The 26617-nt window shown below is 46.3% G+C and overlaps 1 protein-coding gene across 2 annotated transcripts in view; it reads right to left on the reverse strand.

The window, feature by feature from the left end:
• The window catches only part of INPP5B (inositol polyphosphate-5-phosphatase B), a 483885-nt gene that overhangs the window by 378939 nt on the left and 78329 nt on the right, over window positions 1–26617 (reverse strand). For both annotated transcript variants that reach the window (XM_063954327.1, XM_063954328.1), the window contains one exon: window positions 17581–17610. In XM_063954327.1, coding sequence (XP_063810397.1) covers window positions 17581–17610 — 30 coding nt within the window. The remainder of the gene's footprint in view (window positions 1–17580; window positions 17611–26617) is intronic.

Raw genomic sequence — 26617 nt, forward strand, 5'->3', positions numbered from 1 at the left:
ACGAAATCTAACTGAGGCTTGGAGGAGGGTCATAGTGGGAGGGGCCAGTGCACACCAGGTAGTCTAAGATCTTTCTAGAGTGCCCAGCCTCCTTCGGAGCCCGCTATTCCCCATGGTCCTTACGGAGTTCCCAGCATCCACTAGGACGTTAGAGAAACACACATATCCTATATATATATGTATATATAGATAGATAGATAGATAGTACATATAAGCGGATTGTCCTGAACCGTTGGGTCCCTAGTGACATTAATGTGTTCTGAATGTGTATGACCATGTACTGACATGCCCCAGTTGTGGATCTACCAGGAACGTTATGGCCGACAGAAAACCTAGTATTTGTCGACAGAAAGGGGTAGTAACCAGGCAAAATAAAATTCTTGCAACCCCGAGGGGTCTGAGGGAATCATATATGTGTAATTTAATAACACTCCCCCACATATCCAATGGAACCGTACCATACCTATAAATATATATATATATATATATATATATATATATATATATATATACACAGGTATAAGGCAGTTACAGCATGTTAATTTACACCCGGTAATAACAGTTGGTGCCGACAGGGTCACCCACATACAACTGTGTCTCCCATACAGTGTTTACCTTTAACAAGGATAATCACTACCGACCTGCTGATACTGCATCTCTTGAATTAAGTACCAACAGCCGTCGGCGATACAGACAGTGATCCCCACAGCAGCTTTTGACAGAGCACTCACTCACGTCGACATATGTTGACTAAAAACTATAGTGGGTAAATCTGACAGGAACAACAGATATATATATGCACCACAATAATGATTATACTCCAATTATCCAAAATGGTGCTATATTTCTCATTATATAGCACTAAAAACTGTGCCCCCCCTCGTTTGCTTTGCTTTGGCGGGGACATGGAGAAAAATGGCGCTGAATCTGCTGTGAGGGCTAAGCTCCGCCCCTTTCCGGCGCGCTTCAGCCCCACTACCAATATATATACAGGTTGAGTATCCCATATCCAAATATTCCGAAATACGGAATATTCCGAAATACGGAATTTTTTGAGTGAGAGTGAAATAGTGAAACCTTTGTTTTCTGATGGCTCAATGTACACAAACTTTGTTTAATTCACAAAGTTATTAAAAATATTGTATTAAATGACCTTCAGGCTGTGTGTATAAGGTGTATATGAAACATAAATGAATTGTGTGAATGTACACACACTTTGTTTAATGCACAAAGTTATTAAAAATATTGGCTAAAATTACCTTCAGGCTGTGTGTATAAGGTGTATATGAAACATAAATGCATTCTGTGCTTAGACTTGGGTCCCATCACCATGATATCTCATTATGGTATGTAATTATTTCAAAATACGGAATAATCCGATATCCAAAATACTTCCAGTCCCAAGCATTTTGGATAAGGGATACTCAACCTGTATTTTAAGCTGGCAGGGGTCCATATATAGTATCAATATACTGTATATATGCCTTTTTTATATATTGCTTCCCAGGGCGCCCCCCCTGTGCCCTGCACCTTCGTAAGCCGTTGGTGTGTGGGAGCAATGGCGCGCAGCGCGACCTCTGCGTTACACTGGCGGGGGTAACGGACGCGGTGCCCGGGCACCGAATATGCCACAATTGCCAGCCTTTTTGACCTTCAGTAACTTGCTGCCCAGGGCGCTCCCCCCCAGCGCCCTGCACCCTGTGAGTGCCGTTGGTGTGTGGGAGCATGGAGCGCAGCGCGACCGCTGCGCTGTACCTCCGCTACTGAAGTCTTCTGCCGTCACTGAAGTCTTCTGTTCTTCACATAAGCACCCAGCTTCTTTCTTCTGGCTTCTGTGAGGGGGTGACGGCGCGGCTCCGGGAACAAGCAGCTAGGCGAACCAAGTGATCGAACCCTCTGGAGCTAATGGTGTCCAGTAGAATAGGAAGCTGAGCCCTTGAACTAAGAAGAAGTAGGTCTGACTTCTCACCCCTCAGTCCCACGATGCAGGGAGCCTGTAGCCAGCAGGTCTCCCTGAAAATAAAAAACCTAACAATAAAGTCTTTAGAGAAACTCTGTAGAGCTCCCCTAGTGTGTGTCCAGTCACTCCTGGGCACAGAGTCTAACTGAGGTCTGGAGGAGGGGCATAGAAGGAGGAGACAGTTCACACCCATTCAAAGTCTTATAGTGTGCCCATGTCTCCTGCGGATCCCGTCTATACCCCATGGTCCTTACGGAGTCCCCAGCATCCTCTAGGACGTATGAGAAATTCCCATTTAGCTTTAAAGGGAACTGTCTCTGGCACAACAGGGCCCACTTGATGTATGCAAAAAAAGTCTTTAAGTCACAAAACCCTTAAAAGCGATATTCAATTGTTTGCGTCGATGGGCGTGAGTTACTGGATGCCTATTACTTATCACGCATATCGTGCCACCATGCCTAAAGCAGCTTAACCTGTGCAAACTACTGGGCGCACTGAGTTTGGGTGCCCAAAACCAGACTTTGGGCAAATATCTGCACGCTGCCTCTGGAGTGTGCAAGCAGAAATAATGGGCGACAATGGCACTCTGTTGCCTCGGCACCAACAACTGAATAGCTCTGGTCAGTTTGGACAAAAGCTTAAGCCATATTAAAACAATTGAATTCCCCCATAAAGGTTTAACTTTGTCCAAATCAGGGGTGTCAGAACGTTTTTTGGTTGGGGGGCAAGATAAAATCTCAGTTTGGCGTCCCTAATTTCTGGCCACCTTAGACAGGTCACTTGTACCTGTACAGAACTCTATGGAGTAGCTGGGAGTGAGTGGCCCCTTGTACACATGTTGCCAGGTAGAGCCGCTTATACACATTATGCCGGGTAGAGCGCATTATACACATTAGGCCAGGTAGAGCTCATTATACACATTATATCAGGTAACCCCTTATACAGATGTCAGGTAGACACAGCAGCGTCCGTTAGTCACATTACACTGCACATTAGCGCCCGTTAGTCACATTACACTTCACAGTAGCGTCCGTTAGTCACAATACACTGCATAGTAGCATCTGTTAGTCACATTACAGTGAACAGTAGCTTCTGTTAGTCACATTACAGTGCACAGTAGCACCCGTTAGTCACATTACAGTGCACAGTAGCGTCCGTTAGTCACATTATAGTGAACAGTAGCTTCTGTTAGTCACATTACAGTGCACAGTAGCGCCGTTAGTCACATTACAGTGCACAGTAGCGCCCGTTAGTCACATTACAGTGCACAGTAGCATCCGTTAGTCACATTACAACGCGCAGTGGCGTCCGTTAGTCACAGTACAGCGCACAGTAGTACCCTTAAAAATGACACACCACACAGAAGAGCAGCTTATACACATTACACCACAGCAGAGCCCCTTATACACATCACGCTACAGTAGAGCACCTTATACATGTAATGCCAGGTAGAGCTGCTTAAACACATTATGCCAGGTATTACTTATTCACATTAAGCGGGTCGCCGGTGGTAATAGCGGCACTAGGGTAGGAGTGTAGCTCTCAGCAAGCTGCGCTCCGGGGTGATTCAGATGGACACATGCTGCGGCACGGTCCCGCTGTGAGTGGTGACCTTAATCTCTTATGTTATCCACACTGGCTCACACACAGCGCTAACAGTGTCCAGGCATCTACTCAGCGCTGTAAAACGATTCCTCAGGGCCAGTATAATCTCTGAAGTGCGGGAAGCCGTGCGCCATTTTAGGGGGCGGGGCTTCCCACTGAGCGGTTCCAGCAGCTCTCTGGCGCCATTTCCCCTGCAGCTCTTGGTGACACAGCACTGCTGAAGGCGCGCAGCTCATCTGACAAGACCCTACGTTCCACTGTGATACCAGGGGGTCTTAGTGAAGGGGGGGGGGGGGGCAGTTTGGGTATTTTTACACTACACTATATAATATATATATCACGCACCAGCTTAGTTTTACTACTGTTGATAGGGACGCTGTGTGGTTGGCTCCAAGCTCTGTGTCTCTCTGAGACTTGGCCTACATATACTGTGTTCCCCATTGTGGTGTGGGTGTCCCTTACCATGTCCAGGGACTGCGTTTCTTGCACAGCTGAATGTCTATCATCTCCTGGGGACTCACTACCCTGTACTCAGGATAGTGTGCACTCCCAGTCCAGTGGGGCTGAACCCCCGTGGTTAGCTTCTATTAAAGGGATAATTTCAAATATTTCCACAAAGCTGTCAAATAATGAAAAGGAAACACAATTCTTGAGGCAGTCTATGGATGACCTGATGCATAGAGATTCAGTTCCCATACCTGTACCCCAAACTCCCACCATTTGCCCACTAAAACGTACCCTTGCCCAAATCATGCAGGATGACACTGATCCTGATACGTCAGATCATGAGGAGGGTGAGATAGATGCGAGTGGGGGTGATGCCGTCCTGTCACAGGTAATTCAGGCCCTCACTGAGGCTGTCAGAACTGTGTTACACATCCCTGACAAGTCTGAGGAGGCTGAGGGGGAATCTTACTTTAATAGAAAGAAAAAATCCTCTGCTACTTTCCCCGCTTCAAAGGAATTAAATGTCCTCTTTGAAGAAACATGGGTAAACCCTGATAAGAAGTTTCAAATCCCTAAGAGATTGATTTCTTCCTTTAATTTTCCTTGCGCATGGATCACTAAGGCTATTGCCAAGTGGTCAGGTATTCTAATTGATGATTTAGATTCCTTACCAAGGGATGATGTTGTTTTACTCCTACAGCATATCCAGAATTCTGCTAACTTTATGGTTGAAGCCATTAAGGAAATTAGTCTACTCAATGCACGCACCACTGCCATTGCAGTATCTGCACGCAGGGGCCTGTGGCTGCGCCAGTGGATGGTGAATGCGGATACCAGACGGAGCGTGGAAGGCCTGCCGTTCACAGGTGAGGCTCTGTTTGGTGATGAACTGGATAAGTGGATATCCAAAGCTACGGCGGGTATGTCTACGTTCCTTCCTTACGCAGCAGCACCAGCTAGGAAAACCTACTCGGCCCCAACACTGCAGTCTTCGTACAGCGAAGTTTAAAGGCAAATCCAAGGGTACTGCTACCACCTTCAAAAGGAATATAGGTAAATCCAGAAAACCCACAGCTGCAGGTTCTCAGGATCAGGCCTCTGGGTCTGCTTCCTCCAAAAACTCAGCATGACGGTGGCGCACACTGCCTGGAAGACAGGCAGGTGGAAGCCCAGTTGATTTATTTCAGTCACATATGGGCAGCTTCCTGCCAAGATCCTTGGGTAAAAGATCTTATCGCACAGGTGTACCGACTGGAATTGCAGGAACTCCCACCTCCCAGATTCTTCAAATCAGGCTTACCAGCTTCTCCAGAAGCAAGTTTAACCTTACAGGCAGCAATTCAAAAACTGGTACAGACTCAAGTCATTGTTCCAGTTCCTCTTCATCTACACAACAAGGGTTATTATTCCAACCTATTTGTAGTACCGAAACCGGACTGTTCAGTAAGGCCCATTTTAAATCTCAAGTCACTGAACCCGTACTTACGGATGTTCAAATTCAAGATGGAGTCTCTGAGAGCGGTGATCTCAGGTCTGGAGGAAGGGGAGTTCCTGGTGTCTCTGGACATCAAGGATGCATACCTTCCCATCTCACCAGGCTTATCTACGGTTTGCGTTACAGGACTGTCACTACCAGTTCCAGGCCCTGCCATTTGGCCTCTCCACGGCACCGAGGGTGTTCACCAAGGTGATGGCAGAAATTATGTTTCTCCTCCGCATCCAGGGGGTGAACATTATACCATACCTGGACGACCTGCTGATCAAGGAACCATCCAGAGAGAAGTTGTTGCACAGCATTGCCCTGTCGACTTGTCTATTCCAGGATCATGGGTGGATTCTGAACCTGCCGAAATCTCACCTGGACCCAACAAGGAGACTTCTGTTCTTGGGAATGATACTGGATACAGAGGAAAAGAAAGTATTTCTTCCGATGGAAAAGGCATTGGTGATCCAGTCAACGGTGCGGGACGTCCTGAAACTGTCCAGGATATCCGTGCATATTTGCATCCGCCTCCTAGGAAAGATGGTAGCCTCTTACGAGGCACTACAGTATGGAAGGTTTCACGCAAGGCCCTTCCAGCTGGATCTGTTGGACAAGTGGTCCGGATCGCATCTTCACATGCAGAAGAGGATAGGTCTGTCGCCAAAAGCCAGGATCTCCCTTCTGTGGTGGCTTCAGATGTCTCACCTGACTGAGGGTCACTGGTTCAGGATTCAAACTTGGATTCTGCTAACTACCGACGCAAGCCTCAGAGGTTGGGGAGCAGTCACTCAAGGGGAACAGTTCCAAGGAAAATGGTCAAGTCAGGAGGCCATTCTTCCGATCAACATTATTGAACTAAGGGCTATATACAAAGCCCTTCTTCAGGCGTCACATCTTCTTCAAGATCAAGCCATTCAGGTTCAGTCTGACAACTTGACGGCTGTAACGAACATAAACCGTCAGGGAGGAACGAAGAGCAGAGCTGCGATGTCAGAGGTAACAAAAATTCTCGTCTGGGCAGAAAGACACGCGGTGGCGTTGTCGGCAATCTTCATTCCGGGAGTAGACAACTGGGAAGCGGACTTCCTCAGCAGGCACGACCTCCACCCAGGAGAGTGGAGCCTTCACCCTCAGGTGTTCGAGTCCTTAACACGTCGGTGGGGAATTCTGCAGATAGACCTGATGGCCTCTCGTCTCAACAAGAAGCTAAAGCGCTATTGTTCCAGGTTGAGGGACCCACAAGCTGTGGCGGTAAACGCTCTGGTGACTCCATGGCTTTACCAGATGGTTTACGTGTTCCCACCACTGCCACTGATCCCAAGAATTCTCAAAAGAATTAAAAGGGAAAAGGTTCATGCAATTCTAATTGCTCCAGATTGGCCGAGAAGGGCCTGGTACGCGGATCTACTGGGGTTGCTCCTGGAGGACCCAATGCCTCTACCTCTGCGAGAGGATCTACTGCAGCAGGGGCCGTTCATCTATCAAGACTTACCGCGGCTACGTTTGACAGCATGGAAGTCGAGCGTCAGATTTTAGCCCGGAAAGGAATTCCGAACAAGGTTATTCCGACCCTGATCCAAGCTAGGAAAGGGGTAACATTTAAAATGTCTAATATGTCTCGTGGTGTGAAAACAGGAAATTTCCTGCACAGGAATTTCAACAGGGACGTTTTCTCCTTTTTCTACAGTCAGGTGTGGATGTGGGCCTACGTTTGGGCTCCTTGAAAGTACAGATTTCGGCCTTGTCCATTTTCTTCCAGAAACAATTGGCTTCCCTTCCTGAAGTTTAACCGTCCTTTGTGCCTCCCACGGCACCTTGGGATCTTAACGTGGTGTTGCGTTTTCTGCAATCGGACTGGTTTGAAACTTTACAGGAGGTTGACGTTAAGTTTCTTACGTGGAAGACTGTTACACTGTTGGCCTTGGCTTCCACAAGGCGTGTGTCAGAACTGGGGGCGTTGTCTCACAAGAGCCCCTATTTGATTTTTCATGAAGATAGAGCTGAACTCAGAACTCTGCAGCAATTTCTTCCTAAGGTGGTGTCTGCATTTCATATCAACCAACCTATTGTGGTTCCTGTGTTTATTGACACCTCTGCTACCTCTAAAAAGGATGGCTTGTCACAGAAAATCTGACTCGCTGTTTGTTCTCTATGATCCCAAGAAAATTGGGTGTCCTGATTCAAAGCAGTTTATTGCTCGCTGGATCAGGCTTACTATCCAGCAGGCTTATTCATCGGCAGGATTGCCGGTTCCTAAAGTACAGGCCCACTCTACTAGGTCGTGGGTTCTTCCTGGGCGGCTGCCCGGGGTGTCTCGGTTCTACAGCTCTGCCGAGCGGTTACTTGGTCAGGTTTGAACACGTTTGCTAAGTTCTACAAGTTCGATACTTTGACCTCTGAGGACCTAAGGTTTGGTCAATCAGTTCTGCAGGAACCTCAGCACTCTCCCACTCGGTTTGGGAGCTTTGGTACATCCCCATGGTACTAATGTGGACCCCAGTACCCTCTAGGACGTAAGAGAAAATAGGATTTTAATTACCTACCGGTAAATCCTTTTCTCGTAGTCCGTAGGGGATACTGGGCGCCCGCCCAGTGCTTCGTTTCTACACTGTTACTTGGTTAAGTATTGTTATTGGTTCAGCCGTTGCTGTTTCTATTCAAGTTGGGTTAGCATGGCTTTCCTCTTGTTTGTGTGTGCTGGTTTGAATCTCACCACTGTTCAGTTAAATCTTTCTCTCGAAGTATGTCCGTCTCCTCGGGCACAGTTTCTAGACTGAGTCTGGTAGGAGGGGCATAGAGGGAGGAGCCAGCCCACACTATTCATTTCTTAAAGTGCCTATGGCTCCTAGTGGACCCGTCTATACCCCATGGTACTAATGTGGACCCCAGTCTCCTCTACGGACTACGAGAAAAGGATTTACCGGTAGGTAATTAAAATCCTATTTTATATCCCTAATGTATAGTAATGAAAATGTTCAAACACATCAAAGTGTCATAAAGTATGGACCAATGTGATCTCACTGTGAAGACATTAATAATGCTAAACAGAGCATCATATTTTGAGAATTACTTAAGTAGTTGTATTAGGTTGAACTGTGTCTCTCCAGCCCTGCACTGTGCATACATCCCCAGCTAGCACCCTTCTGTCTCTACAAAGCAGCAGCTCACTTTGCAGCATAGGAGGTCACAGCAGCAGAAGGGAGCCCCGATGACCAGCAGCCCTCCAGGACCACCGATCACGGCCTCTAATTAGTATAAGCTGCGGCAGGGAAGGGGGGTTTGCTGCACTGGGGGAAGATGCCCGGCTGCACCAATGTCAGCAGTTGTGCATGCACAACACATAATTAAAAAAAAAAAATACCCTGATAATGCTGCGGAGTTGCATCGCAGGAAAAGAGCTTTCTCGCAAGCTCTGTCCCTGCTAGCAATTATTGATACATCTATGCAATGTAATCAATAATCGCATTGCGAATTGGGGAGATTTTATCACATCACACCCCCAAGTGCAGATGGTTATAAATCGGCCCCTTACTGAGAATAACATCCACTACACAGGAATATATAAGTGTTGGCTGTGTTATGTATAAGAGTAATTATTGCAGCTGATCTTAAGCCCCCATCCAAAAGGCCAACTTGTCTGATCTGCAAGTCGCATCAGATTTCTCCTCAACTCCTTTGGCAGCTTCCCGGGAATCGGATTGGATCCTGGGCAAAATTTCACTAGATTCTCTAAAGATATCTGATGCGATCTATCATGTGCCGACAGATCGCATCAGATATATCTGATGTGCACATGCTACATGCTGATATCTGATGATGCTGCTGCCGCCGCATCCTCATGGTGGGTGGGAGTGGCCAGGGAGATGCCAGTCAAGTGACGCTTCAGTTGATACATCAAGCGATACATCTGAAGTAAAAAAAAATAAGAATTTACTTACCGATAATTCTATTTCTCATAGTCCGTAGTGGATGCTGGGAACTCCGTAAGGACCATGGGGAATAGCGGCTCCGCAGGAGACTGGGCACAAAAAGTAAAAGCTTTAGACTAGCTGGTGTGCACTGGCTCCTCCCCCTATGACCCTCCTCCAAGCCTCAGTTAAGATACTGTGCCCGGACGAGCGTACATAATAAGGAAGGATCTTGAATCCCGGGTAAGACTCATACCAGCCACACCAATCACACCGTACAACTCGTGATCTGAACCCAGTTAACAGTATGATAACCGTAGGAGCCTCTGAAAAGATGGCTTCCAACAATAAACAACCCGATTTGTTTGTAACAATAACTATATACAAGTATTGCAGACAATCCGCACTTGGGATGGGCGCCCAGCATCCACTACGGACTATGAGAAATAGAATTATCGGTAAGTAAATTCTTATTTTCTCTGACGTCCTAGTGGATGCTGGGAACTCCGTAAGGACCATGGGGATTATACCAAAGCTCCCAAACGGGCGGGAGAGTGCGGATGACTCTGCAGCACCGAATGAGAGAACTCCAGGTCCTCCTCAGCCAGGGTATCAAATTTGTAGAATTTAGCAAACGTGTTTGCCCCTGACCAAGTAGCTGCTCGGCAAAGTTGTAAAGCCGAGACCCCTCGGGCAGCCGCCCAAGATGAGCCCACCTTCCTTGTGGAATGGGCTTTTACAGATTTTGGCTGTGGCAGGCCTGCCACAGAATGTGCAAGTTGAATTGTACTACAAATCCAACGAGCAATCGTCTGCTTAGAAGCAGGAGCACCCAGCTTGTTGGGTGCATACAGTATAAACAGCGAGTCAGATTTTCTGACTCCAGCCGTCCTGGAAACATATATTTTCAGGGCCCTGACTACGTCCAGCAACTTGGAGTCCTCCAAGTCCCTAGTAGCCACAGGTACCACAATAGGTTGATTCATGTGAAACGCTGAAACCACCTTAGGGAGAAATTGAGGACGAGTCCTCAATTCCGCCCTATCCGAATGAAATATCAGGTAAGGGCTTTTATAGGATAAAGCCGCCAATTCTGATACGCGCCTGGCTGAAGCCAGGGCCAACAGCATTACCACTTTCCAAGTGAGATATTTCAAATCCACTGTGGCAAGTGGTTCAAACCAATGTGATTTTGGGAACCCTAAAACTACATTGAGATCCCAAGGTGCCACTGGAGGCACAAAAGGAGGCTGTATATGCAGTACCCCTTTGACAAACGTCTGAACTTCAGGCACTGAAGCCAGTTCTTTCTGGAAGAAGATCGACAGGGCCGAAATTTGAACCTTAATGGATCCTAATTTTAGGCCCATAGACAATCCTGCTTGCAGGAAATGTAGGAAACGACTCAGTTGAAATTCCTCCGTAGGGGCCTTCTTGGCCTCACACCACGCAACATATTTTCGCCAAATGCGATGATAATGTTTTGCAGTTACATCCTTCCTGGCCTTGATCAGGGTAGGGATGACTTCATCTGGAATGCCTTTTTCCTTCAGGATCCGGCGTTCAACCGCCATGCCGTCAAACGCAGCCGCGGTAAGTCTTGGAACAGACAAGGTCCCTGCTGGAGCAGGTCCTTCCTTAGAGGTAGAGGCCACGGGTCCTCCGTGAGCATCTCTTGCAGCTCCGGGTACCAAGTTCTTCTTGGCCAATCCGGAGCCACGAGTATCGTTCTTACTCCTCTCCTTCTTATGATTCTCAGTACTTTTGGTATGAGAGGAAGAGGAGGGAACACATATACCGACTGGAACACCCACGGAGTTACCAGAGCGTCCACCGCTATTGCCTGAGGGTCCCTTGACCTGGCGCAATATCTGTCCAGTTTCTTGTTGAGACGGGACGCCATCATGTCCACCTTTGGTTTTTCCCAACGGTTTACAATCACTTGGAAGACTTCTGGATGAAGTCCCCACTCCCCCGGGTGGAGGTCGTGTCTGCTGAGGAAGTCTGCTTCCCAGTTGTCCACTCCCGGAATGAACACTGCTGACAGTGCTATCACATGATTTTCCGCTTAGCGGAGAATCCTTGCAGCTTCTGCCATTGCCCTCCTGCTTCTTGTGCCGCCCTGTCTGTTTACGTGGGCGACAGCCGTGATGTTGTCCGACTGGATCAATACCGGTTGACCCTGAAGCAGAGGCCTTGCTTGACTTAGGGCATTGTAAATGGCCCTTAGCTCTAGGATATTTATGTGAAGAGACGTTTCCATGCTTGACCACAAGCCCTGGAAATTTCTTCCCTGTGTGACTGCTCCCCAGCCTCTCAGGCTGGCATCCGTGGTTACCAGCATCCAATCCTGAATGCCGAATCTGCGGCCCTCTAGAAGATGAGCCTTCTGTAACCACCACAGGAGAGATACCCTTGTCCTTGGAGATAGGGTTATCCGCTGATGCATCTGAAGATGCGATCCGGACCATTTGTCCAGCAGATCCCACTGAAAAGTTCTTGCATGGAATCTTCCGAATGGAATCGCTTCGTAAGAAGCCACCATTTTTCCCAGGACTCTCGTGCACTGATGCACTGACACTTGTTCTTGTTTTAGGAGGTTCCTGACTAGCTCGGATAACTCCCTGGCCTTCTCCTCCGGGAGAAACACCTTTTTCTGGACTGTGTCCAGAATCATCCCTAGGAACAGTAGACGTGTTGTTGGAATCAGCTGTGATTTTGGGATATTTAGAATCCACCCGTGCTGACGTAGCACTACCTGAGATAGTGCTACTCCGACCTCTAACTGTTCCCTGGACCTTGCCCTTATCAGGAGATCGTCCAAGTAAGGGATAATTAATACGCCTTTTCTTCGAAGAAGAATCATCATTTCGGCCATTACCTTGGTAAAGACCCGTGGTGCCGTGGACAATCCAAACGGCAGCGTCTGAAACTGATAATGACAGTTTTGTATCACAAACCTGAGGTACCCTTGGTGAGAAGGGTAGATTGGGACATGGAGATAAGCATCCTTGATGTCTAGAGATACCATATAGTCCCCTTCTTCCAGGTTCGCTACCACTGCTCTGAGTGACTCCATCTTGAATTTGAACCTTTTTATGTAAGTGTTCAAAGATTTTAGATTTAAAATTGGTCTCACCGAGCCGTCCGGCTTCGGTACCACAAACAGCGTGGAATAATACCCCTTTCCCTGTTGTAGGAGGGGTACCTTGATTATCACCTGCTGGGAATACAGCTTGTGAATAGCTTCCAATACTGCCTCCCTGTCGGAGGGAGACGTTGGTAGAGCAGACTTCAGGAACCGGCGAGGGGGAGACGTCTCGAATTCCAATTTGTACCCCTGTGATACTACCTGCAGGATCCAGGGGTCCACTTGCGAGTGAGCCCACTGCGCGCTGAAATTCTTGAGACGGCCCCCCACCGTGCCCGAGTCTGCTTGCAGAGCCCCAGCGTCATGCTGAGGACTTGGCAGAAGCGGGGGAGGGCTTCTGCTCCTGGGAAGAGGCTGCATGGTGCAGTCTTTTTCCCCTTCCTCTGCCCCGGGGCAGGAACGAGCGGCCTTTTTCCCTCTTGCCCTTATAGGGACGAAAGGACTGGGTTTGAAAAGACGGTGTCTTTTTCTGCTGAGAGGTGACCTGGGGTAAAAAGGTGGATTTTCCAGCCGTTGCCGTGGCCACCAGGTCCGATAGACCGACCCCAAATAACTCCTCCCCTTTATACGGCAATACTTCCATATGTCGTTTGGAATCCGCATCACCTGACCACTGTCGCGTCCATAACGTTCTTCTGGCAGAAATGGACATCGCACTTACTCTAGATGCCAGGGTGCAAATATCCCTCTGTGCATCTCGCATATATAGTAATGCATCCTTTAAATGCTCTATAGTTAATAATATACTGTCCCTATCCAGGGTATCAATATTTTCAGTCAGGGAATCCGACCAAGCCACTCCAGCGCTGCACATCCAGGCTGAGGCGATCGCTGGTCGCAGTATAACACCGGTATGTGTGTATATACCTTTTAAGATATTTTCCAGCCTTCTATCAGCTGGTTCCTTGAGAGCGGCCGTATCAGGAGACGGTAACGCCACTTGTTTTGATAAGCGTGTGAGCGCCTTATCTACCCTAGGGGGTGTTTCCCAACGTGCCCTAACCTCTGGCGGGAAAGGGTATAGTGCCAATAATTTATTAGAAATCAGCAGTTTTTTATCGGGGGAAACCCACGCTTTATCACACACCTCATTTAATTCATCTGACTCAGGAAAAACCACTGGTAGTTTTTTCACACCCCACATAATACCCTTTTTTGTGGTACTTGTAGTGTCAGAAATGTTCAATGCCTCCTTCATTGCCGTGATCATGTAACGTGTGGCCCTACTGGACATTACGTTTGTCTCGTCACCGTCGACACTGGATTCAGTATCCGTGTCAGGGTCTGTGTCGACCATCTGAGGTAACGGGCGTTTTAGCGCCCCTGACGGTGTCTGAGACGCCTGAACAGGCACTAATTGATTTGTCGGCTGTCTCATGTCGTCAACAGTTTTTTGCAAAGTGCTGACATTGTCACGTAATTCTTTAATTACTACCATCCAGTCAGGTGTCGACTCCCTAGGGGGTGACATCACTAACACAGGCAATTGCTCTGCTTCCACATCATTTTCCTCCTCATACATGTCGACACAATCGTACCGACACCCAGCACACACACAGGGAATGCTCTGATAGAGGACAGGACCCCACTAGCCCTTTGGGGAGACAGAGGGAGAGTTTGCCAGCACACACCAGAGCGCTATATATATACAGGGATAACCTTATATAAGTGTTACTCCCTGTTATAGCTGCTGTATTTATATATTAGCTGCCAATAGTGCCCCCCTCTCTGTTTTACCCTGTTTCTGTAGTGCAGGACTGCAGGGGAGAGTCAGGGAGCCGTCCTTCCAGCGGAGCTGTGAAAGAAAATGGCGCTTGTGTGCTGAGGAGAAAGGCTCCGCCCCCTTCACGGCGGCCTTTTCTCCCGCTTTTTTCAGGAAACTGGCAGGGGATAAATGCATCCATATAGCCCAGGAGCTATATGTGATGCATTTTTTTTAGCCATATAAGGTTTTTATATCGTTTTTATTGCGTCTCAGGGCGCTCCCCCCCAGCGCCCTGCACCCTCAGTGACCGGAGTGTGAAGTGTGCTGAGAGCAATGGCGCACAGCTGCAGTGCTGTGCGCTACCTTATTTGAAGACAGGAACGTCTTCTGCCGCCGCTTTCTCCGGACCTCTTCGCTCTTCTGGCTCTGTAAGGGGGCCGGCGGCGCGGCTCCGGGACCCATCCAGGCTGAACCTGTGATCGTCCCTCTGGAGCTAATGTCCAGTAGCCAAGAAGCCCAATCCACTCTGCAGTCAGGTGAGTTCGCTTCTTCTCCCCTTAGTCCCACGATGCAGTGAGCCTGTTGCCAGCAGGACTCACTGAAAATAAAAAACCTATTTAAACTTTTACTTCTAAGCAGCTCAGGAGAGCCACCTAGCTTGCACCCTTCTCGTTCGGGCACAAAAATCTAACTGAGGCTTGGAGGAGGGTCATAGGGGGAGGAGCCAGTGCACACCAGCTAGTCTAAAGCTTTTACTTTTTGTGCCCAGTCTCCTGCGGAGCCGCTATTCCCCATGGTCCTTACGGAGTTCCCAGCATCCACTAGGACGTCAGAGAAATAAAAAAAAATTCCGATGTGCACCTGATTTCTTCAGATTCAGATAAATCCTTGGTGAAGCACCAAAGATCTATAGCTCAGATGCGTTGAACTCTGATAAAAAGAGCCCAAATGGGACTAGTGGATGGGGGCCTTACAGCTCCCAGCTCAGTTCTGCAAAAAAAGCAACAATGTAATTTGAGTGACAATCTGAAGAGATTAACCCTTTCTGTGACTGCTGCACAGGGATCACACGACCTCTATTCACAGGGCTGAATTCAATTAGGGGAGATGCAAGTAAGTGCAAGTATATAGTTGCAGATATTTTCTCGCAGTACACCATATACATAGAAACATAGCATTTTTCAGTAAATAAGAACCACATGCATACCTCTCAACTTTAAATTCTAAACGTGAATTCAATTAAAAGGGGTCTTGGCTTCACAGCAATGCTGCAAAGCCTGCCACGCCTCCCATTATTGTCACAGTGTGGGCATGGTCAGCACTCTGTGAGCTGCTGGTATGCCCCCAGTCCCTCTTGTCTACTGTGAAGAGATGTTGTGCACATGCGCACAGCGTCTATTCACCGCTGCTCTGCTAAGGGGCTGATCTGCTAAGAGAAAAGTGACAGGAGACCTACCAACTGCCCCACCACCACCGGGGACACTGTAGCTCTTGGGAGGAACAGCAGGACAGTCACAAAAAAGGAACAGTCCCGCGAAAATCGGGACAATTGGGAGGTATGCACATGGCCTATCCAGTCTGCCTTAAGGCATTAGGGTTAGTCTAGTGGTCAGGATTAGGGTCAGGTTCGGAGGCCTATTAATTTTTTTCTTACTTAAATTGAGCAGTTGGAGCGTACACTGTAAAAAGAAATATTGGCACTGCGGCCTCGGTTGTTGGTTCCATAGTCATGGAAACAAGTCATTAGGCCCCGCCCCTTCTCAGATTACTGTATAATTCTTTGCATTCTGCCCACTACTCTATGAAAGTGGGCAGAATCAGGGAGGGGTGCTCACTCTTTCCGGGGGTGTGGGGGACTACCCAAAAAAATCGGGTGTCCCCTGCAGAAACCGGTATAGTAGGCAAGTATGGCACATGGATTGAAAAATGGAAATAACACTGCTGGGTTTCAGTTATATTTTTAGTTATATTCTGCCATGAAGGACAAAACAATCTATATAAAGCAGCATATAGGTTCCCTCTGTACCATATTTATAGTGTGCTGTCTGTTTTAGGCACACACCGATTTGCACAAAACGTGAATAATCTGTATAGTAACTGCAATCTGCTTTCAACACACGCATTGTGAAACCCAGTTCAGATACAGATAATGAAGGGGTGAAAATTATAACTCCACAGTTAATTTGTTTGATGTGTGTTTATTAGGAAGGGATGTACGATGTAGAGGGGCAATCGCAGGTGTGTATGACGTGCATTTGGCTGCTCTGAATGACATGTACATGAATATATATTTGATCGGTGTGTGCAACCTGTAGCCTACAGTACATAAGTGTCTTTACCCGGCGATTCCAGAAGGTGGGAGGAGGAGGACACCTACAGTAGCTTCTGTTTACTAGCTAGTGGCCTATCCTTACTTTAAGAATCACGCTGTGCAGGATTTAATCTGCGGCATAGTTTTGCTTTTACCAGTAGATTGCCCTTTGCCAGTAGATTGCAAGTGCTCTATCATGCATACTGTATGTATTCTTAACATTTTTATGCCTGCATTTATTTTATATACCATTGTACTGTACTTCCCTGTTTTATGTATGTTCAATTACAATAAAGATGTATTTGAATTGCAGTGGCTTATCATGTGGAACCATCCATCTTGTACTCTGTGATGAGCAATATATTTAATATATGGGCAGAATGTCAACATGCATGTAAGGCCAACACGTAAAATGTTGACATGTTCATAATGTCAACATTTAACATGTCGACAGAACATTTTAGCGTTATTTTTAGGGTTAGGCTAAATTATGCAAAAAATGGTATGTTGACATACTACATTCAACATGTTATATGTCAACATTATGAACATGTGGCCTTTTCTTTGTCGACCTAATATCCAAGTCGACATTCAGAACACTTTTCATACCACAACTATATATTGTATTTTCACACCATACATAGAAACACCTCCTTAAAAAGTGCAAGAAGCATGCTACACCGGGAAAATATTATAATATTTACCCTAATAGAACAGTATATTTTGGTAATTTATAAACAAAATATGATATTAACAAACAATAATAACTAATTATATTTCAATACTGATCAATATCTGAGCTGACATCAGGAATTACATGCTGCTGAAAGCCATATTTATGATTATTGTGCATGATTCTTGCGTTAAACCTATAAATAATACACACATATAAAATGAAACAGAATCAGAATAAATACATCTTTACACATCATTACTACAATCAAGATAAATGTTCCAAGATATCCATGCTAAAAACGTAATAATAATTAAGAGTAATTAATTTTACGTACCAATGACATGGAAAGTTTCACATGGTGTCACTGAAAAATAAAGACAAATTTCAAGAACAAATAGTGTATTTGTAGGTAATATCTGCCATCTATTGGCAGCAGTAGGTAACTGCAATTTATGTAGCTCCTATTGCCAGCTCAAGGTATTATTCACATTTAAAAGGAGGGAGTCAGATTCCTGAAATGTATAAAAACCATTAAACTTACCAAGTCTGCCCAGCTACCTGTGTGTTTATCGTGTAATTCTTTCCAGAGGCTTGCAGGACTGCTCATAAGGTAGAGGTTAGAAGCAGACTGGAACATGGTGCAGTGTGGCATATGTGCCACGGGCCGGAACAATTTTAACAATTTCAGGCCACCAGCAGCTGTGCTCTCTATGCATGTGACTGGCGGCCAAGTGGTAGTCAGAGGATCCTTTGAGGATAATGCCGATTGTAAGAGGAGTGTGCAATAAGTTTCTGGATACACCAAAAGTATTTTATTTACAAAGTACAGTTTTCTCAAAGTATTCGCCAGTGGAGTCTATGCAAAGTTGCATGCGCTGAAATCACTTGGTAAAGCAGCTGGACCAGTCCGAAGCAGGTAGGTCTTCTATATGCTGGATGAAAGTCCCCACTGCATTTTCCAGTGACTCAAAACAAATCCCACACATCTTTTGCTCAATTTGCGAGAACACGAAGTTGCAGGGGCCTGGTCTGCACTGTACAAAGATGAATGAGCTCCTGGATGTGTTCATGGGCTAGAAAATCCATCATTTTCCTGGACTTGCTGAACGGTGCTTTGTCGTGATGAAGAAGGGCATCACGACCGCGAGTTCTTGGACGGCACCTGGAAATGGCCTCCAGCACTTGCGGCAGGCATTGGTTGTCATACCAGTCCCCAGTGAAGGTGCGCTGCTGCACGAGTGGTATGGTAGCTACATGACCAGTCTTTGTCACAAAAACAGCCACCATCTGCTTAGCCACACTGCACTCACATCAGAAATTTTGTGGCAGCACACCTCCAGCTGAGGTACACTGGTTAACTGTTCTTTGGTCTCGGAGTCTTAACTGTAGATTCAAGATTTATCACTACTGATCTCCCAGACAGAGTTTGAGCGATCGCAATCAAACCTGGCCAGCATGTTGCAGCACCAAGTCACCAGTTTCCTTCTGCTCTCCAGTCAGCTGATGAGGCACCCAGCATGCCTTTTTGTGGAGTATCAAGCATTGTGGAGTATCAAGAATCCTGATGAGGTGCCTATCTCCTTCTCTAACTGGGCTATGATTGGCATCCACCTCAACAATGTCCTGCACGGCAGCAATGTTGTCCTCGTGATGGTGGAGACAGGTCGACAGCAACGCTCTTCGTCTTCCAGGTACAGTCTTCCATGCTGAATATCTGCAAACCACAGTGGTTCGGGATGGTGCTTCCTCCCCAAAAGCAGCTCACAGTCAGTCAAAACTCCCCTGCTTAGAGGTTTGGCTAACCTTTAGTGCATGGTCTTGGCCCCTTGATATACTGTATATAGTAAATACTGCTAGTCCATGCATGATAGTGTACCGGATTAATAACAGCAATGCACTGTAGAAAATACACCATAGTCGTGTGCAGTATAATGTAACATATGTATAATGTATAATTCAAGTGCACAGTCTGGAACCTGATCCCTAGAGGAGGGGGTGGGGCCAACTGGGGGTTTCCCATGTACCCCTGTGGGCCAGACCGACCCTAGCCCCTCTCCATGCAAAACATGGACATTCATTTTAATGAAACAACAAGCTAGTTAGTTTCTGAAAATGGTTATTTGTGGCTAAACAGATGCGGGAGTGTCGCTGTAACCTACTGCATTCCGGGGTGTATTATTAATTAGGCTGAAGCCTAGTGGCCCCACAGGGAATAGGGCTCCTATGGTTAAAGGCACTTAGCATTGTATCATGGCAAACGCGTAGTCAACTGAGGTTAGTTTTGAGACAATAGGAGTTGGGGAGGGAGTAGCACACTAGCACTATTCACAGACAAATCGCACACTAGCTGTCACGGTCTGGGTTGCAGGGACACTCCCGTGTCTGGACTTACTGGTTTGTGCACTCTGCCAGGGGCCATCTGGAGGTGGAATGGGGTACTTGGCGACAGGCGAAAGTTGCTGGCAGGGGTCTCTGGACTCAGAAGGGAGTCCGTTTTGAAAACCGGAAGTGCCGCTGCCGCCATCTTGGATTTGGGCTAAGGGTCCGTTTGAAAAACGGAAGTGCCGCAGCCGCCAGTTTGGATTTTCGTTAGGTGACTTGTTTGCTCCAATCGTCTGTTGACTGCTGCTGCTGCCACTGGCCAATCAGGAGGTATTTTGCTGTCCTCTGCTCAAGCAGCAAGTGCTAATGCATCGTCTACCCTAAGGAGCTGTGTCCTAGTCCCTTTGCAGTCCTGTGCTTCAAAGCTCATCCCAGCAGCTGACACAACTTTCAGAGATCTTAGTCCAGCCTCACTTCCTGAGCGGATTCAGTGTTGCTGTGAGACCTACAATTTGCCACCTTCCATCTCGTTGTCACACTGCTTGCACCCTCCGGACTCCAGTAACAGACCGGATCTCGGTATTTGTGACACCATGCGCGCCCCAGCCTGTCGACCTTCAGGGCTTTTCCAGTTGTGCCTGGCTATTGTATTTCTCATCAATAAAATTTATGAAAAAGACCTTTATATGACCGGCTCGGCTATTGTTTAAAAGCACCACCGACTCCTAATCTCATAACTCGGATTCACCACACACCTCGGTCTTCACACTAGCACTATTAAAAAAGAAAAGGAAGAACGATTGCACTGTGAGAAAAGAGGTCAGCAGACTTTGTTTCAGTTGGGTATCAGTGTTTGTGTGAGTACGGAAAGTGGAAATGATGGAATAAGCTCTGCTTCCCAAACGTCACCTTTAGTGGGGTGAAAAACTGTAGTGCTAGAGAGGGCCCAAAATACCTGAAAGCCTAGTGTCCCGGCCATGGGTTAAAATGGCCCTGATGGCATCAAAAGATGCACAGTCATTTACACAGGAGGCCATGGTCAGACAGTTAAACTGCCCCTGCCATGGTGTTGGTGTAAGTTCCCAGGGCCGGATTAACAATGGGGTGGATAGAGCTACAGCTCCAGGCCTTCCCAAAAAAACAGTCCCATCATCATGATAGTATGATGATAACATGCTATCTAGCTGGCCACACAACTGGCCATAAATCAGAGGTATTAAAATTGTATTTCTAGCTTTCTCACAAAATTCAGTTTGAGTACACACCCAAATGTCATTAACCACACCCACACAGCACTTTCACAGCTAGTCCCCTTCTTAGTATAGTCCCTTAAACGTTTTCAACCCCAGGCATGTTCAGATGGTGCAGTTGATGGTGTGTCTAAAGACGCCCTGAACGCGAAATGCATAGCTGCAAAATGCTGCAAGTTGGCGTCTCAGAATTAAGAAAATCACCCGCGGCATTAGTACAAGACACAGCTGTGGCAAAATTCAACTCAGCATCAGGCCCATAGGTTATCATTTTATTGTTTATTCCATATTAGTGTATATATTTACACTTTGGCACTGTGATCACATTCATGATCTAGCCAAGCGCCTTTCCAAGTTAATCAGTGAAATGATGCATTTCAAAGGTTTCACCTTATGGATAATACAGATCTGAATTGGCTTTTCAAAGAGGGACATCAAGTACCATGTTTTTTTTTTTAATACACCTCCTGCAAGGCATTTTTTTTTTACTTCCTGAACCAACAGAGGGGTAAATTTACTAAGAATCGTATTTTCCCGTTTGAGGTCAAAGTTCAATCACGAATGACATCGAAAGTGTAAATATGCAACTTTTTGAATTGATTACGACTAATTTACTAAGCTGCCGTATTCTGCATTTTCGGTTTTTCCGATGTCGATGTCATTCGTTTTTTTAGGCAGTGTTTTACGTGAGTGACTTGTAAAACACTGCCGACTTTAATACAATGAATCTCGGCCGGATCTGAGAGATCCGTGCTGGGCTTCATTGTGCACCTTGTAAAAAATAAAAAAAAAAATGTTTAAACTTAAAAAAAAATTGCGTGGGGTCCCCCCTCCTAAGCCAAACCAGCCTCGGGCTCTTTGAGCCGGCCCTGGTTGCAAAAATATGGGAAAAAAATTGACAGGGGTTCCCCCATATTTAAGCAACCAGCACCGGGCTCTGCGCCTGGTCCTGGTTCCAAAAATACGGGGGACAAAAAGGCGTAGGGGTCCCCCGTATTTTTGAAACCAGCACCGGGCTCCACTAGCTGGACAGATAATGCCACAGCCGGGGGTCACTTTTATACAGCGCCCTGCGGCCGTGGCTTTAAATACCCAACTAGTCACCCCTGGCCGGGGTACCCTGGAGGAGTGGGAACCCCTTCAATCAAGGGGTCCTCCCCCTCCAGCCACCCAATAGCCAGGGGTGAAGCCCGAGGCTGTCCCCCCCATCCAATGGGCTGCGGATGGGAGGCTGATAGCCTTTGTTGTAAGTTATGAATATTGTTTTTAGTAGCAGTACTACAAGTCCCAGCAAGCCTCCCCCGCAAGCTGGTACTTGGAGAACCACAAGTACCAGCATGCGGCGGAAAACCGGGCCCGCTGGTACCTGTAGTAGTACTACTACTAAAGAAATACCCCAATAAAGACATTACACACACACCTTGAAAGTATAACTTTAATGCATACATACACACCACCATATACACATACTTACATTATGTTCACACGATGGTCGGTCCTTTTCTCCATGTAGAATCCAAGGTGTATCCTTTGTGGTCAGCGGTTGACCGAAAGTGACCTCACCGCTGACCACAAAGTTCCCACCATTGGTTACAATGGAGCGCATAGGCGCTACATTGTAACACTGCCGTGTGCCGCCTGTCAGACAGTACAGGAGCACACAGCCGATCAGGAGGGTGCCACAATGTGGCGCTCCCTGATTGGCTGAAGAAACCCACTTAGACATCAGTCAGAGGGGGTTTCTGGCATTCGGGGAAAGGGGTCCCATGTGAAAACATGGGGCCCCTTTCAGTTCGTGGTCGGGTGTCCCGTTTTTTTATTTTTACAAGTACGTGGATTACAAATGGATTACCCGAGGAGCCCTCTACACTGGATTTGGTGAGTAGGATTTTTTCAACAGGTACACCTTGGATTCTACATGGAGAAGAGGACCGACCATCGTGTGAACATAAGGTAAGTATGTGTATATGGTGGTGTGTATGTATGCATTAAAGTTATACTTTCAAGGTGTGTGTGTAATGTCTTTATTGGGGTATTTTTTTAGTAGTAGTACTACAGGTACCAGCGGGCCCGGTTTTCCGCCGCATGCTGGTACTTGTGGTTCTCCAAGTACCAGCTTGCGGGGGAGGCTTGCTGGGACTTGTAGTACTGCTACTAAAAACAATATTCATAACTTACAACAAAGGCTATCAGCCTCCCATCCGCAGCCCATTGGATGGGGGGGACAGCCTCGGGCTTCACCCCTGGCCCTTGGGTGGCTAAAGGGGGGGGGACCCCTTGATTGAAGGGGTTCCCACTCCTCCAGGGTACCCCGGCCAGGGGTGACTAGTTGGGTATTTAAAGCCACGGCTGCAGGGCGCTGTATAAAAGTGACCCCCGGCTGTGGCATTATCTGTCCAGCTAGTGGAGCCCGGTGCTGGTTTCAAAAATACGGGGGACCCCTACGCTTTTTGTCCTCCGTATTTTTGGAACCAGGACCAGGCGCAGAGCCCGGTGCTGGTTGCTTAAATATGGGGGAACCCCTGTCAATTTTTTCCCCATATTTTTGCAACCAGGGCCGGCTCAAAGAGCCCGAGGCTGGTTTGGCTTAGGAGGGGGGACCCCACGCAATTTAAAAAAAAAAAAAAAAAAACACTTTCCCATCCCCTTCCCACTGATAAACATGCACGGATCTCATGGATCCCTGCATGCCTATCCAAACACGGGATAAAAAAAGCAGGTCTGTTTTTTTTTAGCACTTTTTTACGATTTGTATTTCTGCACGGCAGTGTTTGGCTATTGTCGGCAGTGTTTGTGATTTGCACTTTTTAGTAAATTCCCGATTTCTACCAAATTGCAGGCGTATTTGACCGATGGTGTATTGATTCGTGATTTTTTCCTAGGACTTCCAAAATATTACGAATGCCCTCATCACTGCCGTGATTTTTGCTTAGTAAATTACCGAGATGACACTTTGAAGAAAAAACGGCATCTCGGTCAAAATCGGGACCTTAGTAAATATACCCCAGAGAATAAGCAATATGCGTAAGCAATATGATTAATGTATCAATCAAGACAACTGTGTAATCAACGTACAAATACAGAAAACCTGTGTAATAGGAAAAGCATGCAACCAACTTTTAATTCAAGTAATGAGTTCAATATTTAAAATGAATCCTTATACATGAGGAATACATTTTATAGATTCCATAAGCAATGTTCTATATTTGACACTACATGTCATATACTGTATATACAAGATACATTAAAGGGCTTGTCCTATTTTGGACAACCATAGTATTTTAATAATGGCCACTATTTATTTGCTTAGTTGGCTTGGTACCCTCACTAGTCTCCCCTAGCCACTTTTCTGACATTAGTGGGTCAATCTATTTCAAATGGTCTAGAATTAAATTAATTGGTTGCTTGACCATTTTTAAAAATTGTGTGATCACCGTCATATGAAGATGGCGGACATTTTTGTATTATGTTGTATGACTTTTTTCACTGTTGTGGACGTTTGGGGTAAATGCAATGTCTCAGCTCAGAAAAGTCATAGAAAGTTGGGCTAAAAAGCAATATTTTCAGCACATTTAAAGCTACATTTTTTTTTTGTCATATATGTCCCTACCTCACTTCATTATGACTGAAATTTAAGGCCAAAGTTAACTGTCAGATTTAAAAAAAAAAAAAAGTAGATTTTTGTGGATTTTTAGAGCACTTTGTAATTGCTTGTTTTTCGTTTTTCACCTAAATTTACCTCCAATATCTCTGGTAGGGGACTTGATAACATTTTCAAATTCACAGCTTACACAGTACTCTGTGAGGGGTAACTGTAAAAAAATAAATAGGAGTTTAATATTAAATTTTTTTCAGTTTTTTGATATTACATATTTTGATATTTGATCCACATGGAATCTCAAACTCCAATTTTTTTAGTTACCCCTCACAGAATTCTGTGTATGCTGTGGATTTGAAAATTTTATTAGGTACGCCACCAGGTATATTAGAGGTAAATTTAGGTGAAAAACTAGCAATTTCAAAATGATCTAACAAAAAAAGTAGACAAGGTAGATAACTCAAAATTTGTTTGGCAAATCTTTGAGTATATAACTATTCCCAAACAAAATTACAGCTCCGAAATTTTATTCCTTCCCACTGAAATAAAATCCAAAAAATTTACTTTTTAAAAAAAAATCTGACAATTAACTTTGGCCCTAACTTTCAGTCAGGAAGGAAGTGAGGTAGGGAAATAATTATATGACAAAAATGTAGCTTAAAATGTGATGAAAATTAATGGTTTTTGGGGGTAATTCAGAGTTGATCTCAGCAGCAAATGCAGTTGGGCAAAACCATGTGCACTGCAGGTGGGGCAGATATAACATTTGCAGAGAGAGTTAGATTTGGGTGGGTTATTTTGTTTGTGTGCAGGGTAAATACTGGCTGCTTTATTTTTACACTGTAATTTAGATTTCAGTTTGAACACACCCCACCCAAATCTAACTCTCTCTGCACATGTTATATTTGACCAACTGCTAACAAATGTGCTGCTGCGATCAACTCTGAATTACCCCCTTTATTCCCACTTTCTCTGACTTTCTGAGCGGAGATATTGCATTTACCCAAATGTCTGGAACAGTGAAAAATGTCACATGACAGGATATAAAAATGCGTGTCATCTTCATATGAAGGTAAATAATAATAAAGTAATGGTGGTTTCTGACTACTAACTTACAGGGGTCATCACACACAAAAAATGTAAACATTTCACAAATGGTCAAGCAACCAGGGCTGGACCACTTCACATGGATTGATCCTAGGGGGTAATTCAGACCTGATCGCTAGGGTGCATTTTTTGCATCCCTGCGATCAGGCAGTCGCCACCTACAGTGGGAGGCTATGGTGTGTGTGCGCAGGTGTGCGATCGCCTTTGCTGCAGAGCTGCACAAACGTAAGTTCGTGCAGTCTCTGCACTACCCAGGACTTAGTCAGCCGCTGCGATGATCGGGGCCGGAGCGGACGTCAAACACCCTCCCTCCAAACGCCGGGTCCCTCCTGCGTTTTCCAGGACACTCCTTGAAAATGGTCAGTTGCCACACTCAAACGGCCTCTTCCTGCCAATCTCCGTGCAATCGCCGCTGCGTTCGGAATTTTCGCACCATCCCGTTGTTGACCAGCGATCCCGCTGCTGCCGTCCGTAGCGAATGCGCATTGCGGTGCATATGCATGCGCAGTTCAGAGTTGATCGCAGGCTGTGAGAAAAAGCAGCCTAGCGATCAGGTCTGAATCGGCTCCCCAGTTCCAAAGGGAGACGTAAATGCTAAGTCTAGGCAATTAGCCGACAACCTGAACAGACATGACTCACAAAGTGGCAGAATCAGGGAGAAAGCAATCAGGGTTAACCCCCTCCATTACACTTCTCCCCTGCCCACTATCTACACTTCTCCCCTGCCCACTATCTACACTTCTCTCCTGCCCACTATCACTGGCAACTGTATAGCAGCGAAGGTGCACAGCCCAATGGCGTCAACTTCTGTCTCCAGCCAAGAAAAGAGCAGCGTGTGTTGCTGGGTAGTAGAAAGCGTCTGCTCCCGCTGAATATCAGGCTGGTTATAGTGGTCACGTCGGCTATAGTCCCATCATTATTGCTAGCTCTCCATCATGTCACTGCACCTCTTGCCGTTTTCATGTCAAGGTCAGTCCCAGTGTCTCCAGACCGCCAACCTTAACCCTCCCCACCACAATTTGCTGCCGGTAATGACAACATAAAAAATCACTAGGTCGCATCAGGCCAGCGGCCTAGCAAGGATGTCGTGCAAG

This window comes from Pseudophryne corroboree, chromosome 2 (genome assembly GCF_028390025.1).
Source record: "Pseudophryne corroboree isolate aPseCor3 chromosome 2, aPseCor3.hap2, whole genome shotgun sequence".
Taxonomy (NCBI): Eukaryota; Metazoa; Chordata; class Amphibia; order Anura; family Myobatrachidae; genus Pseudophryne; species Pseudophryne corroboree.